General features: G+C 47.5%; 1 protein-coding gene across 1 annotated transcript; it reads left to right on the top strand.

The window, feature by feature from the left end:
• The first annotated feature begins 7,225 nt into the window (after nt 1–7,225).
• Nucleotides 7,226–11,024, top strand: TMEM42 (transmembrane protein 42). The gene is given in 3 exon segments (NM_001194661.1): nt 7,226–7,439; nt 9,540–9,686; nt 10,382–11,024. Coding segments are annotated over 3 exon segments (480 nt in total). The 5' UTR covers nt 7,226–7,247; the 3' UTR covers nt 10,523–11,024.
• Nucleotides 11,025–15,097: the final 4,073 nt, after the last annotated feature.

Genomic DNA, 15,097 nt, shown 5'->3' on the forward strand with positions numbered 1-15,097 from the left:
CAGAAATCTATTTTCTGACAGTTCTGGAGGCCAGTAGTCCAAAATCAAGGTGTGAGTAGGGCCACATTCTCTCAGAGCCATAGGGGAGAATCTATTCCATGCCTTTCTCTTAGCTTCTGATGTTGTCAGGAATCTTTGGTGTTCTTCCTTGTGCCTCTGTCTCTTCTGAGAAAGACACTAGTCATATTGGATTAGGGCCTACCCTAAGGATCTCATCTTAATTTGATTATATCTGCAGTGACCCTATTTCCAAATAAAGTCACATCACAGGTTCCAGGGGTTAAGACTTCAATATATCTTTTTCAGGGACACAATTCAACCCAGAACATCACTCATTGCAAGGAAAGCGTCACACGCGTCAGTGTGAAGAGACCACCAAACAGGCTTTGTGTGAGCAACAAGGCTGTTTATTTCACCTGGGTGCAGGCGGGTTGAGATTGAAAAGAGAGTCAGCAAAGGGTGGTGGGATTATCATTAGATCTTATAGGTTTTGGTATAGGTGATGGAGTTAGGAGAAATGTTTTGCTGGCAGTGGGTGGATCTCACAAAGTACATTCTCAAGGGTGGGGAGAACTACAAAGAACCTTCTAAAGGTGGGGGAGATTACAAAGAACCTTTTTAAGGGTGGGGGAGATTACAAAGTACATCAGTTAGGGTGGGGCAGAAACAAATCACAATGGTGGAATGTCATCAGTTAAGGCTGTTTTAACTTTTGTGGATCTTCAGTTGCTTCTGGCCATCTGGATGTATACAGGCAGGTCACAGGACATATGGCTTAACTTGGGCTCAGAGGCCTGACATTCCTGTCTTCTTGTATTAATAAGAAAAGCAAAACAAAATAGTGGTGAAGTGTTGGAGTGGCGAAAAATTTTGGGGGTGCTATGGAGAGATGATGGGCGATGTTTCTCAGGGCTACTTCAAGCGGGATTAGGGGTGGTGTGGGAACCTACAGTGGGAGAGATTCAACTGAAGAAAGATTTTGGGTTAAGGGGTGATATTGTGGGGTTGTTAGAAGGAGCATTTGTTGTATAGAATTATTGTTGATGGCCTGGATGCAGTTTTGTATGAATTTGAGAAACTAAACAAAAGACACAAGGTCCTAATAAGAGAAGAAGAAAAACAGATATTAAAGGACTAAGAATTGGGAGGACCCAGGACATCCAATTAGAGAGTGTCCAAGGGAGTTCAGTGTAATTGCTTGTTTGGTTGGTGAGTTTTTGGGCTCTATTTTTGGCAGAGTCCTTTTTTTTTTTTTAAGTTGGAGGCTGAGCTTGATGAGGTGTGTTTTTAAAAGACCATTAGTCCATTCTACCTTTCCTGAAGTTGAGGACGGTAAGGGATATGAAGGTTTCACTGAATACCAAGAGCCTGAGAAACTGCTTGGGTGATTTGACTAATAAAGGCTGCTCCATTATCGGACTGCATAGAGGTAGGAAGGCCAAGCTGAGGAATTATGTCTGACAAAAGGGAAGAAATGACTGCGGTGGTCTTCTCAGACCCTGTGGGAAAGGCCTCTACCCATCCAGTGAAAGTGTCTACCCAGACTAAGAGGTATTTTAGTTTCCTGACTCAAGGCATGTGAGTAAAGTCAATTTGCCAGTCCTAGGTGGGGGCAAATCCCCGAGCTTGATGTGTAGGGAAGGGAGGGGGCCTGAACAATCCCTGTGGAGTAGTAGAATGGCAGGTGGAATACTGAGAAATGATTGCCTTAAGGATAGATTTCCACGATGGAAAGGAAATGAGAGGTGCTAAGAGGTGGGCTAGTGGCTTGTAACCTACATGGAGGAGGTTATGAAATGACAATAGAATAGAATGGGCCTGTGAGGCTTGAAGGAGATATTTTTCTTGGTCCAAGAACCATTTGTCTGGTGTGGGAAGAGATTGATAGGTGGAAGTTTCAGTGGGAGAGTAGAGTAGGTGGGAGTGACTGATGAGAAGGAGAAAAACTGGCTGTGAGGGACAGAAGTTGGAATGCTAGCTGCTTGTTTAGCATAAGCGTTGCCCTGAGTGATGGGATCTGATGCCTTTTGGTGAGCCTTGCAGTGTATGACTCCAGCTTCCTTTGGAAGTAAAGCGGCCTTGAGAAGAGTTTTCGTTAAGGAGGCATTAATGATGGAGGACCCTTGCGTAGTGAGGAAACCTCTTTCTGCCCATATGACAGCATGGTGGTGCAGGATATGGAAGACATATTTAGAGTCAGTATAAATACTGACACGTAGTCCTTTTGCAAGAGTGAGAGCCCGAGTTAAGGCAATGAGTTCGGCTTGCTGAGAGGTAGTGGAGGGGGCAGAGCGGTAGCCTCAATGATAGATGTGGAAGATACTATAGCATAGCCTGCCTTTGCTGGTGAGTGGCAATTAGGCCTGATGGAACTGCCATCAATAAACCAAGTGTGATCAGGATGAAGAACAGGAAAGAAGGAAATATAGGGAAATGGAGTGAATGCCAGGTGGATCAGAGAGATATAGTCGTGGGAGTCAGGTGTGGTATCCAGAATAACGTGGGAGGCTGAAGTCCAGGCCAGGAAAAATGGTAATTGTGGGAGACTCAACAAAGAGTGAGTATAGCTGAAGGAGCCGGGGAGCAGAAAGTATATGCATCAGGTGGGAGGAAGAAAACAGATTTTGGAAGTTATGAGAACTGTAGAGAGTGAGTTGAGCATAGTTTGTGATTTTTAGAGCCTCTAAAAGTATTAGGGTGGTGGCAGCCACTGCACGGAGACATCATGGCTAGCCTAAAACAGTAAGGTCAAGTTGTTTGGACAAAAAGGCTACAGGGCATGGTCCTGGTCCTCGTGTAAGAATTCCAACTGCACAGCCCTGCACTTCAGCTGTGTGTAATGAAAAGGGTTGGGATGAGTCAGGGAGAGCTAGTGTGGGAGCAGTCTCTAAAGCTGTCTTCAAGGAACGGAAAGAGGAATGGGGAAAGGATTCAGGATCTATGGGATCAGCTAGGGTTCCTTTTGTGAGTTTATATAATGGTTTTGTTAGGATGGCACAACCAGGTATCCAAAGGTGAAAGTATCCAACCATGGCCAGGAAGGAGAGGTGTTGTTTTGTAGAAGGGGTTGGGGTTTGAGAGATCAATCGGACATGATCGGCAGGGACAGCATGTATGTTTTTATGAAGAATTATGCTGAGGTAGGTAACAGATGGAGAAGAAATTTGAGCTTTGGAGGGAGATACCTGATACCCCTTGGAGAATAAATGTTGAAGGAGCAGGAGGGTGTCTTGTTGAGTAGGAGGGGCTACAAAGTAGAAGGTCATCAATATATTGAATAAGGTGAGAAACGGAGGGGTGGAAAGAAAGTAAATCATGAGAAAGAGCTTGGCTGAAGTAATGAGGGCTGTCCCTGAAGCCTTGTGGCAGTACAGCCCAGATAAGCTGCTGGGACTGATGGGTGTCAGGGTCAGTCCAGGTAAAAGCAAAGAGAGGCTGGGACGAGGGGTGTAGAGGAATAGTGAAAAAAGCATCTTTAAGATCAAGAACGGAACAGTGGGTTGTGGAGGAAGGTATTGAGGACAAAAGAGTGTACGGGTTTGGCACCACGGGGTGGACAGGCAAAACAATTTGGTTGATAAGGCACAGATCCTGAACTAACCTGTAAGACTTGTCCTCTTTTTGAACAGGTAAAATGGGAGAATTGTAAGGAGAGATTATAGGTTTTAGGAGCCCATGCTGTGTAGCAGGCAAGTGATAACAAGCTTTAATCCCCTTAAAGCCTGTTGTGGGATGGGATACTGGCGTTGAGCAGGGTAAGGATGATTATATTTTAATGGGATAGTAATGGGCGTGTGATCAGTTGCCAGAGAGGGAGTGGAGGTGTCCCATACTTGTGGGTTAAGGTGGGGGGATACAAGAGGAAGACGCAAAGGAGGCTTTGGGTTGGGAAGAAGGGTGGCAATGAGATGTGGCTGTAGTCCAGGAATAATCAGGGAAGCAGATAATTTGGTTAAAATGTTTCCGCCTAATAAGGGAACTGGGCATGTGAGGATAAATAAAAAGGAGTGTATTAAAGAATGTTGTCCAAGTTGGCACCAGAGTTGGGGAGTTTTAAGAGGTTTAAAAGCCTGGCCGTCAATACCCACAACAGTTATGGAGGCAAGGGAAACAGGCCCTTGAAAAGAAGGTAATGTGGAGTTGGTAGCCTCTGTATTGATTAAGAAGGGGATGCACTTATCCTCCGCTGTAAGAGTTACCCGAAGCTCGGTGTCCATGACGGTCCAGGGGTCCTCCAAGGCGATCGGGCAGCATCAGTCTTCAGCTGCTAAGCTGAGAAGATCTGGGAAGGAGTCAGTCAGAGAGCCTTGGGCCAGAGTTCCAGGGGCTCTGGGAGTGTCCAACTGCCGGGCGAGTTGGACAGTCCGATTTCTAGTGGGGTCCTGCACAGTTGGGACATGGCTTAGGAGGAATCCCGGGCTTTGGGCATTTCTTGGCCCAGTGGCCAGATTTCCAGCACTTGAAGCAAGATCCTGGGAGAGGCAGTCCTGAAGGAATGCCTGGCCACTGTGGTTCAGACGTTTTGAAGTTCTTGCGTGCTGGAGATGTGGCTGGGGTTTCTCTCACAGTGGAGGCAAGTAATTGCAACTCAGAAATACATTGCTACTTGGCTGCCTCTATTATTGTACACCTTGAAGGTGAGGTTAATTAGGTCCTGTTGTGGGGTTGGAGGGCCGGAATCTAATTTTTGGAGCTGGGGGCTGGGGTGCAGTGGCACATGCCCATAATCCCAGCATTTTGGGAGGCCAAAGTAGGTGGATCACTTGAACTCAGGGGTTCAAGACCAGCCTGGGCAACATGTCAAATCCTGTCTATACAAAACAATACAAAAATTAGCCAGGCATGATGCACCCATAGTCCCTGCTACTCAGGAGGCTGAAGTGGGAGAATCACTTGAGCCCAGCAGGTTGAGGCTGCAGTGAGCTATGATCCGCCATTGTACGCCAGGCTGGCAAAGCAAGACCCTGTCTCAAAAAAAAAAAAGAAAAAGAAAAAATTGTCTGGGTTTGATGGTACATGCCTGTAGTCTTAGTTACTCAGGAGGCTGAATGGAGAGGATGGCTTGAGCCTGGCAGCTCAAGGCTGAAGTGAGCCATGATTACACCATTGCACCCTAGCCTCGGTGACAGAGACCCTGTGTCCCTCTAAAAACAAACAAAATTCAGTCTAGCTGTAGACCTAATCAGAATCTTCATCTTAGCAAGATCCCTAGGTGATGTGTGTACACAGTAGTTTCGAAGAGGCAGAAATCACTTCTCAGCAGTGTCTGAGGATGGCATCACTTTAGCCCATCATCACCAGGGCTGGGGACCCGGAGATTAACAACGATATAGTCCCTGCCCTCAAGGAGCTTGCAGGCTAGCAGAGAGACAGACAACCAGAGGAACAACCACAGGACTGGTATGAAGGTAGGGGAGTAGCAGAGACGGCTTTACAGAGGAGGTGGCTCTGAGATGCTTAACCTTTAGTACTAGTAGAGGCATCATTTGTTCTAAGAAAATTCGCTTTACATTCTTAATGCATGCAGAGTTGATCAATGCAACACCTCTTGATTTCCTCATAAGAGCTTTCAGAGGGTATCATCTTTGAGCAGCTCTTTACTCAATGGAGTGGTGCAGTGAGACCTCTGAGCCTATTTCCTCATCTGCAAAATGGGACAGTTTGTACTATATCGGCGTTACTGAAATTACCCGTGCTTTTTTTTTTTTTTTTTTTTTTTTTTGAGACAGAGTCTTACTCTGTCACCCAGGCTAGAAGGCAGTGGTGCAATTTCGGCTCACTGCAACCTCTGCCTCCAGGTTCAAGCAATTATTTGCCTCAGCTTCCCGAGTAGCTGGGATTACAGGTGCCTGCCACCATGCCTGGCTAATTTTTTTTTGTACTTTTAGTAGAGATGGAGTTTCACCATCTTGACCAGGCTGGTCTTGAACTCCTGACCTCATAGTCACCCACCTCAGCCTCCCAAAGTGCTGGGATTACAGGTGTGAGCCACCGCGCTCAGCCTTATCCGTGCTTTTATTTGAGCCACAAAACCACCCTGTGAGAGAAGCAGCACAGTGTGGAAGGACTTCCATAAAAAGTTGCTAAACATAAGATACAAAAAGAATGCTGCTGATCAGTATGTTCAACTGCGAAATAATTTTTGTTTAAAAAATGCATATACATTCTATAATTTTTTAAAACACTTTAACTGTATATAACAATAGACATATAGAAAAATGCTCTATTAACATTGATTTTCCTGGAGAGTTGCAACAGCACTTTATACATTTCAACACCACTTTATTTTCAAGGGAATGTAATTTTTAAATGGGAACATTTTATTTCTATTTTTGAGACGGAGTTCACTCTTGTTGCCCAGGCTGGAGTGCAATGGCACGATCTGGGCTCACCACAACCAACGCCTCCTGGGTTCAAGCGCTTCTCCTGCCTCAGCATCCCGAGTAGTTGGGATTACAGGCATGCTCACCACGCCTGGCTAATTTTGTATTTTTAGTAGAGACGGGGTTTCTCCATGTTGGTCAGGCTGGTCTGGAACTTCCAACTTCAGGTGATCCGCCCGCCTAGGCCTCCCAAAGCGCTGGGATTACAGGCGTGAGCTACCACGCCCGGCCGTAAACATTTTAAACATGTAAGTGCAATAGGAGATTAGAAGTCATGTTGATTCTGCGTGGCTTGATTATGGATTACTATCTTCCTCTCATCGCGGATCCGCATTTTTTGGTTTTCTGTGATGCGCTTGTCCCCATCTGGGGCTCTGGCGTCTTTCTGGGTCTAACGGTACCCAGCGCCCTCTGCCGAAGATCTCGGTACGGCGTCCTCAGGCTGGAGGGTGGAGCGGAGGAGGCCTGGTCGACCTGTATGGACTCGGTGGGCCGAGGCGGGGCCCGTTCGGCATCTTTAATAACTTTCACCGGGACCCGGTGGCCGGGATGGAGACGGCTAAGCCGCGAGATGTTTACCTACTACCACAGCGTCCACAGTACCCGGCTCGGCCTTAGGCCTCGGGTCCCGGCGTCCTCTCGGGAAGCACAAACCTACTACAGAGTAAGCCTGAGGCCACCATAGCCCTGAGGCTCTGCCACGCCCCCTGGCCCGCCCCCTCCGAGGCGCCGGGGAGCGATTCCCAAAGTGCCTGCGGGAGCGCCGCGTCACGGGAGCGCCGCGTCACGTGAGGCTGCCGTCCAATCGTGGCGCGCGCTCGGTCCTGCTGGCGGCTGGCGCCAGGCACGGTGGCAGCGGGCAACATGGCCGAGAGGCCGCGGCCTCCGGGCGGCGCCGTGTCTGCGACCGCCTACCCCGACACCCCTGCGGAATTCCCTCCGCACCTCCAGGCGGGTGCAATGCGGCGCCGCTTTTGGGGCGTATTCAACTGCCTGTGCGCCGGCGCGTTCGGGGCCCTGGCCGCCGCCTCCGCCAAGCTGGCCTTCGGCAGCGAGGTCGAGCCCGGGGCGCTGCTGCTGCTGCTGCTGCGGGCGGGCGGGCTGGGCGGCGCTGGGCGGAGGAGGGGCGCTGCGGGGCCCGCGGGGCTCCTGGGGTGGGGCGGGGGTGGGCACAGGGCGCCGCCGCACCCTCGCCGGTCTGTCCGGCTGGGGCCCCCGGCCGCGCACGGCGCTGCGGTCAGCTGGGGTGGGAGAGTGTGTTTCGCCTCTAATCACGCCAAACCCTCGTCCAGTGTAGGCGGTAAGAGACGTCGGGGACTGAGGCCTCCTCCCTTACCAGGGACCTAAAACCTTTTCTCCGGTTGGGCTAGTTCGCTCTCGGGGAAGACCTACACCTCCTACATCCACCCTCTACCTCTCATTTTAAGTCCCTTGTGCCTGAACATTTCTCTCCACGTGACTCTTAAGGTGAGAAGCCTGTTGCCCATCCCTTTACTCCGTAATTAACGGGTATTGTGACCAGATGACCTGTCTGCCCCACTACCAGGAAAATTGGGAGTTTGGGATACTGTAGGCATAAGCAGATACTGACAGAGACGTTCTGGTTGTTTTCCTGACGCTGAGAACTCCCAAACTTGCCTCCTGGCGTCTGCTAAGGTGTATCTCTGCCTCTCCCGTCCCATGTCGTAGACCAGCCTCTGCTTGCTAGAGGGGTTTCATTGCATCTGCAGCCCAGGGTTAGCCTCTGACCTGGACAGTGGTCACTGATTATTTAGGGTTAAGCCTATTTAGGGCTAATCCAGTAGGAGCTGCCATGCTTGAGGTTAGTATCCCATTGGGTGTAGTTCATAGGGTAGGTAGTCGAAAGTAAAATGAATAACTTTGTATGGGCCATGAAGTTTGTTGTCATGAACCAGACCTTCATAACCCTTTATGTAAGCAGGTTGCCACTGGCCCATATGCTGCTTTGTGTAAGACAAGGTTGTCCAACTCGCGACCCAACACAAATTTGTAAACTGAAAACATGAATTTTTTTGCGATTTTATTTTTACTGTTTTTAGCTCATCAGCTATCATTAGTGCTAGTGTATTATATGTGTGACCCAAGACAATTCTTCCAGTGTGGCCCAGGGAAGCCAAAAGACTGGACACTCTGGTGTAAGTTATAAGAAAGCACCTTTTTCTCAAGACACTATGTGTTCAGCTGCTGAGAAACCACTACAAGTAATAAATATGATACTTAGATTCCGCCCCCCGCACCCTCCCCTCCTCGCCTTGTCTCCAGGCCGGCTTCTAACTCACCACCAAGCAAGGGGGGCTGCATATCCTTTGTGTAGGAGGCTTCTAAAGATCCTCTCTTTTCTTGAGACTTTCTCCTTTAAAAAAGAAAGAAATTATCTGCAAGTTCTCCAAGGAATGTCTGGGATCACTAAATAGTCTGAGGTGGTGTTTCCCCCAGGCAGGACTGTGTCCTAGTTAAGAGCATGGAGGTACACTGCCTGATTGTGAAGCCTGGTGGCTCTCATCACGGTAGCACTTTAAGAAAGTTACTTGATGCCCCTGGGTCTTTATCTGTAAAATGAAGTTAAGGAATAAATGAGAATGCTTAAACTCTTAGCACAGGGCCTAACACAGAGTAAAAGCTCAAGAATGCCCAGAGGGGGTGAGCCTTGCTGGGCTATAACTTGTATAGGATTTGGGGGTGGGAATACAGAGCATACATCGCTAATTCGTGCTTTCCCTGATCTCAAGAAGTAAGAACTCCATCCCTGACTTAACTCATACTACCTACGGAGTAAGAACTACTTGGCCCTCTGGGACTGATCTTCAGGCACTGGTCATTGTAAGACCAATAAGGGGCTGGTGTCAGTAGAAAATACTGACTTTGGATTAGCATTTTGCTTCTTCCCAAGATCGTATGGCCAGCAAGGTGGCCAAATGAGTGTCTTCTCTGAATTTGCTTTACTTGTAAGATGGGTCTGCTGCCCACTGAGGGTTAAATGAAGCCCTGTGCAGAAAAGCTCTGAGGCCCTCTGAGCTGTAGTGGGAGCTCAGTAGGAGCCTGGGTGCCAGCAGCCACAGCGCTGGCTGTGCTGTGAGGGGGTCTGCAGGTTGCTGTGCAGGGTGGATGTGGCTGCAGTGACACTTTCTCCTGCAGGTGAGCATGGGTTTATGCGTCTTAGGCATTATTGTGATGGCGAGCACCAATTCTCTGATGTGGACCTTCTTTAGCCGGGGCCTCAGTTTCTCCATGTCTTCAGCCATTGCATCTGTCACAGTGACTTTTTCAAATATCCTCAGCTCGGTGAGTAGCCTGAGGGTGTGGTGCTCTTATCCTAAATCTGGGTTCTGGGTGAGTTGTCTTTGGGTAACCCCTCCTTTCCCAGACAGGAGAAAGGACAGGAACTGAAGCAGAGGTTGGGCTGTGGCTTGACCCCTGGATGATGCTCTATTCATGAAGCAAATGTAATTCTAATCATGGAGGAATTCTCAAGTTAGATTTGAGTGAAGCCTGACAGTAAAAAGCCTGCTTGCTTGCTGTGCCTCCAGGGTGGAGCCCTCATTCTGAAGTCACTGTGCATCCTAGCTGTTTCCTAGGTTTCTGTGCACTCAAGGCTCCATGAGATTTAGAGCATTGGGATTCCCAGAGACTTTTCTTCCCTATGTAATCTGAGGTTGACAAGATGGAGCTGAGCCTAGTCAATCTTGAATTGAGAGAGAAACAAATACCAGGTACCAGCTGTGTCTACCTGCTGGCCTCTACTGGGTCTTTCTTGTGTGCTTTGCTGAGGTCCAGTGCAGTGAGGGAGGTAGCCTCTCCATTCATGCAGGTGAGATTGAATAGAGTGACTTGATGAAGGTGACAAGTAGGTTTCAGGCCCAAGGCTTCTGGCTCCAGACCTTTCCTTCTGGCACCCTTAGAAGGAAGTTAGTCCCAGGAGAGTGAGGTTGTGCCCACCCGCTGAAGTTGAGTCCCTCACAATTGTCTTTGTCCCACAGGCCTTCCTGGGCTATGTGCTGTATGGAGAGTGCCAGGAGGTCTTGTGGTGGGGAGGAGTGTTCCTCATTCTCTGCGGACTCACCCTGATCCACAGGAAGCTTCCGCCCATCTGGAAGCCCCTTCCACACAAGCAGCAGTAGCACCACTTGGCTGGACGGACTAGCTGGAGAGATCACGATGGTGGCCCAGCCTTGGGATGGCATGTGGGACTGTGTCCTAGGGCGACCCAGTTGTGCAGCCTTCTGACCATCAGCCAAGGGAAGCAGGCCTCTGACGGAGCAGGCTTGAGGGTGGACAACTCTGGCTCTGTAAGGAGAGGTGCAGCCACAGCAGTGTTCTACTGGAAGCGTTTTGATCATCTGTGCAGTGCTTTGGATTCTTGCTCCCAGGCCCACACCAGTGAGCCTTCGCAGATGCTGGAGATCCTGGGGTTGGTCTGCTTTGTGTATGGTACTTGAAACCACGCTGTAATTATTATCCTGTTGCCAAACAAAAGCCAGTCATGTAACTCTAGAAGCAGTGACTGGTGGGGCCTTCTGACAATTCCATGCTGATGTATCAGGCCATCTGTGTCATGCTTATGTATTATGGCAAGAAGAGGAAAACTGGGTGAATAAATACTTTTTTTTGTAAGTTAAAACTACCAGGTACAGTGTCTTAATTCTTTCCTTCCCTTTGGAGTAAGAGGGAGCCAGAGTGAGCTGAAATCCTGGTGTGAAGGAGGCAGGAGAGTGAGGCAGGTACAGAAGCCTTGTGGCCTCATTGCTCTGACACCTGCTAGAGCTTGATCTTGTGGTTACTTCCTGAGGTCACACAGCCTAAGGCTCTTTGAACTGCACAGGGTCTGCTCATTTTTCCTGGTGCTCTCAAGGAGAAAAGTTTGACCTCCCTTTGGAGACCTTGTTTTACTTACTAGGGAAAGAAAGTGGTTCAGAGGTCCCTCCCTTCCCTGCCACTCTGTTCCTCCAGCGTTTACCTTTAGGGCTCTTCTGTCGTTTGCTTTTCTTTCTCAGATCCCCTTGTTCTTTTTTTTTTTTTTTTTTTTTTTTTGAGACGGAGTCTGTCTCTGTCACCCAGGCTGGAGGGGCAGTGGTGCAATCTCAGCTCACTGCAAGCTCCGCCTCCCGGGTTCATGCCATTCTCCTGCCTCAACCTCCTGAATAGCTGGGACTATAGGCACCCACCACCACACCCAGCTAATTTTTTGTATTTTTAGTAGAGACGGGATTTCACTGTGTTAGCCAGGATGGTCTCAATCTCCTGACCTCGTTATCTGCCTGCCTCGGCCTCCCAAAGTGCTGGGATTACAGGCGTGAGCCGCTGCACCTGGCCTCCTTGTTCTTTTTGTATCTTAGACCGTGTGAATGTAATTCCTAGTTCAAAGTGGGCTGTGTGCTGCCTGCACACTTTCCCAGCACAGAGCTTCAAGCCCGGCACTTACCTGCTTCACTTCTCCCCTGGGGTGTCTGAGGGCCCTCTCAGCTCTCCTGAGTCTGATCTCTGGCCCCAAGTCTTAATGCATTTCCTGCAGTTGAGAGGGACCTGATGGCCAGGAGGCTAGGAGAGCGAAGGGTCTTGTCCAGACCCTCCTCCTCGCCGGTGTAGCACCTTCATTGCTCTCTTCCTTTACTGTGGTCAGCACAATTAACAGAATGAGCTTACTAAAACCATTCCATGGCCCCTTGTGATGTGGATCTGGTCCTAGCCCACCACTCCAACAAGAGTTCTCTTCCTCGATGACTCCTTAGTACCTGTTTCCCTCACGCTATCCCCACCATGCTGAGTCCCCCCAGACGTCTGCATGTCAGCCATTCTCAAGTCTACCGTGTCCAGTCCTGCCTGCATGTTTTGTACTTGCTCTTTCCCTTGCCTTGGGTTCCTTTCACCTTCACCTCTTGCTGGCAAACTCCTACTCTTCAAAACCCTTGAGCGCCCATGGGGGCCAGGGCAAAGTTGTAATTCACAGAATGTTAATCATTTATCTCCACTTTGACGCATTCCCTCCCAGCCATCTCGTGATGGAGCTACTCTTGTTCCTGTATTAGAGGTGAGGAAACTAATGCTTGGGAAAGTGGAATAATTTGCCTGACATCACACAGTTGAGGAGTGCCAGAACCACAATGTCAGCCCAATCTGACAGGGCTCAGCTCATTCCCTACATCTGTCCTGCTTCCCACACCAACACCTTAAAGCCCAGAAAGGCCCTGCAGTAAGGGGCCTATTCCACACTGTGACTCAGCATGCCCAAACCTCAGAACCCTTTGGTCACCAGCCACCTACCTTTTCTTAGGGGCCCTAGTGTTGATATCCCTGATCTAGTCTGACCCCATCTTTCTACCAGTGAAGAAGCTGAAGGATATTCAAGGCTCTCCAGGGTGTGTTCACCATGTGGGTCAGACACGCAAGCCAAGGCCAGACCTGAAGACTGCTGACAGCTGGTGGTCGGCCTCCCTGGGCAGTTAGTGAAAAGGGCAGAAGGAAGTCCATCTTGGAGCAAGCATTGTCCTGAGAGGACCTAGCCTGCCATCCAGACACTTGCTGAATGCATAGAGATGGTTGGTGTTGACGTGGAACCCTATCACTCAATTCAACAAATATGCCTGTATTTGTACAAGATGTACAAGATGTATTTGTAGATGTACATTTGTACAAGATGTAAGATGTTTTTCTAAAAGGAAGATCAGTCATTCTTCAAAAAGCAGAAAGATACACCTCTATAGTCATCTAAAAAGTTGAGGAAATGTTCACTATATTTATTTTCCTCATTTCAGAGGTTTATTCTCTTGATAAGAATAAACTATATCAATACTATATCAATATTTGTCTTTTTGGTGTGCATCTTGGATGATGGATTGAACTTTGCTTGGAGCTGGCAATTTGACATCCAGGTTCAAAGGCCTCATAGGACATTCCTTTTGTTTAATTTTATTTTTTAACTTACTCTTTTTAAAAGTGTGCAATTCAGTAGTATTTTAGTAGAATTACAAGGTTTTCGACCATTACCGCTAGCTAATTCCAGAACCTTTTTATCACTCCAAAAGAAATTCTCATACCCATTTTCTATTCCACCCTCCCCCAGGCCCATGGGAATCAAGGATCCACTTTCTGTCTATAGATTTGCCTATTCTGGACAGTTCATATAAATGGATTATACAACATCAATATATGGCCTTTTGGGTCTTTTTTCACTTAGCATAGTGTTTTCAAGGCTCATTCATGTTGTAGCATGAATCAGTTATTCCTTTTTATGACAATAATACTCCATTGTGTGTATCTACCACATTATCCATTCATCGTTTGATAGACATTTGGATTGTTTCCCTTTTCTGGCTATTAGAATAATGCTGCTTTGAACAATTGTGTACACGTTTTTGTGTGAACATGTTTTTAATTCTATTGGGTGTGTACCTAGGAATGGAACTGCTGACATAACTATGACATGATATGATAACTATATTTAAATTTTTTAGGAACTTCCAGACTGTTTCCAGGGCAGTTGCACCATTTTACATTGTAACCATCAGAGTATGAGTGTTCCCGTTTCTTCACATCCTTGCCAACACTTAATTGTCCTGCCAGTCTAGTGGTATCTCGTGGTTTTGATTTCCATTTCAAAATGACTAATGGTGTCAAGCATCTTTTCTGTGCTTGTTGGTTATTTGTATATTCTTAAATGGAATTTCTTTGGAGAAATTCTGTTTAAAGCATTTACCCATTTTAAAACTGGATTATATTTTTGTTAATGAGTTATAAAGGTTCTTTTGGTATTCTGGATAGAAGTTACTTTTCAGGTATATGATTTGCAAATATTTTCTCCCATTCTATGGGTTGTCTTTTTATTTTCTCAGTGATGTCTCTTGAAGAGCACAATTTTTTTATTTTGATGAAATTCAATTTGTCTATTTTTCCTTTATGTTTGTTTGGTTTTTCATTTGATGCATATCCAAAAATCCATTACCAGATCAGAATGTGACAGGGGCCAGATAATGCAGGGTCTGTTGCAGACCATTAAAAGACTTTGACTTTTACTCTGAGGGTGCAGAAGAGAGCTAATCTGACTGATACTCTGAAGGGATCATTCTTGTACTGAGAACACACTGTGGAAGGCTAGAGCAGAAGCAGGAAGACCTTTTAAGGGGCCACTGGAGCCATCCAAATGAGAGGAGAGGGAGGCTCTGGTAGCAGTGAAGGTGACAAGAAGTAATGGACTAAATAATGCATTTTAAAGGCAGAGCCAACAGGATTTGCCGATGCCTTGGATGTGGGTGTGAGAGAAAGAGAGGTCAATAATGAATCCATAGTTTTGCCTGAGCAGCTTGAAGAATGAAGATGTCAATAATGGAGTGAAGAAGACTGGAAGAGGAGCCTGATTGAGCAGGAATATCAAGAGCTCAGTTTTGAACCTGTTAATTATGATCCCTGTAATAATATATCCAGGTGAAAGTGTTGGGTAGGCAGTAACCAATAGGACATAGGGCTCAGAAGCTCAAGGAGATGTCTGGGAGTCATCAGCATAGAGATGGTATTTGAAGCCATGAGACTAGATGACGTCTTCTAGAGAGAAGATGTCCAAGGACTGAACTGGGCACTCCAATGTGTAGAAGTCTGGGAGATGTGAAAGAACCAGCAAGGTAAGTAAGAGGAAATAGCCAGTGAGGTCATTTGCAAGTGTCGTGTCCTGGAATCATCTCCAGAAAAAGGCAGTGATCACCCAG

This window comes from Macaca mulatta, chromosome 2 (genome assembly GCF_049350105.2).
Source record: "Macaca mulatta isolate MMU2019108-1 chromosome 2, T2T-MMU8v2.0, whole genome shotgun sequence".
Classification (NCBI taxonomy): Eukaryota; Metazoa; Chordata; class Mammalia; order Primates; family Cercopithecidae; genus Macaca; species Macaca mulatta.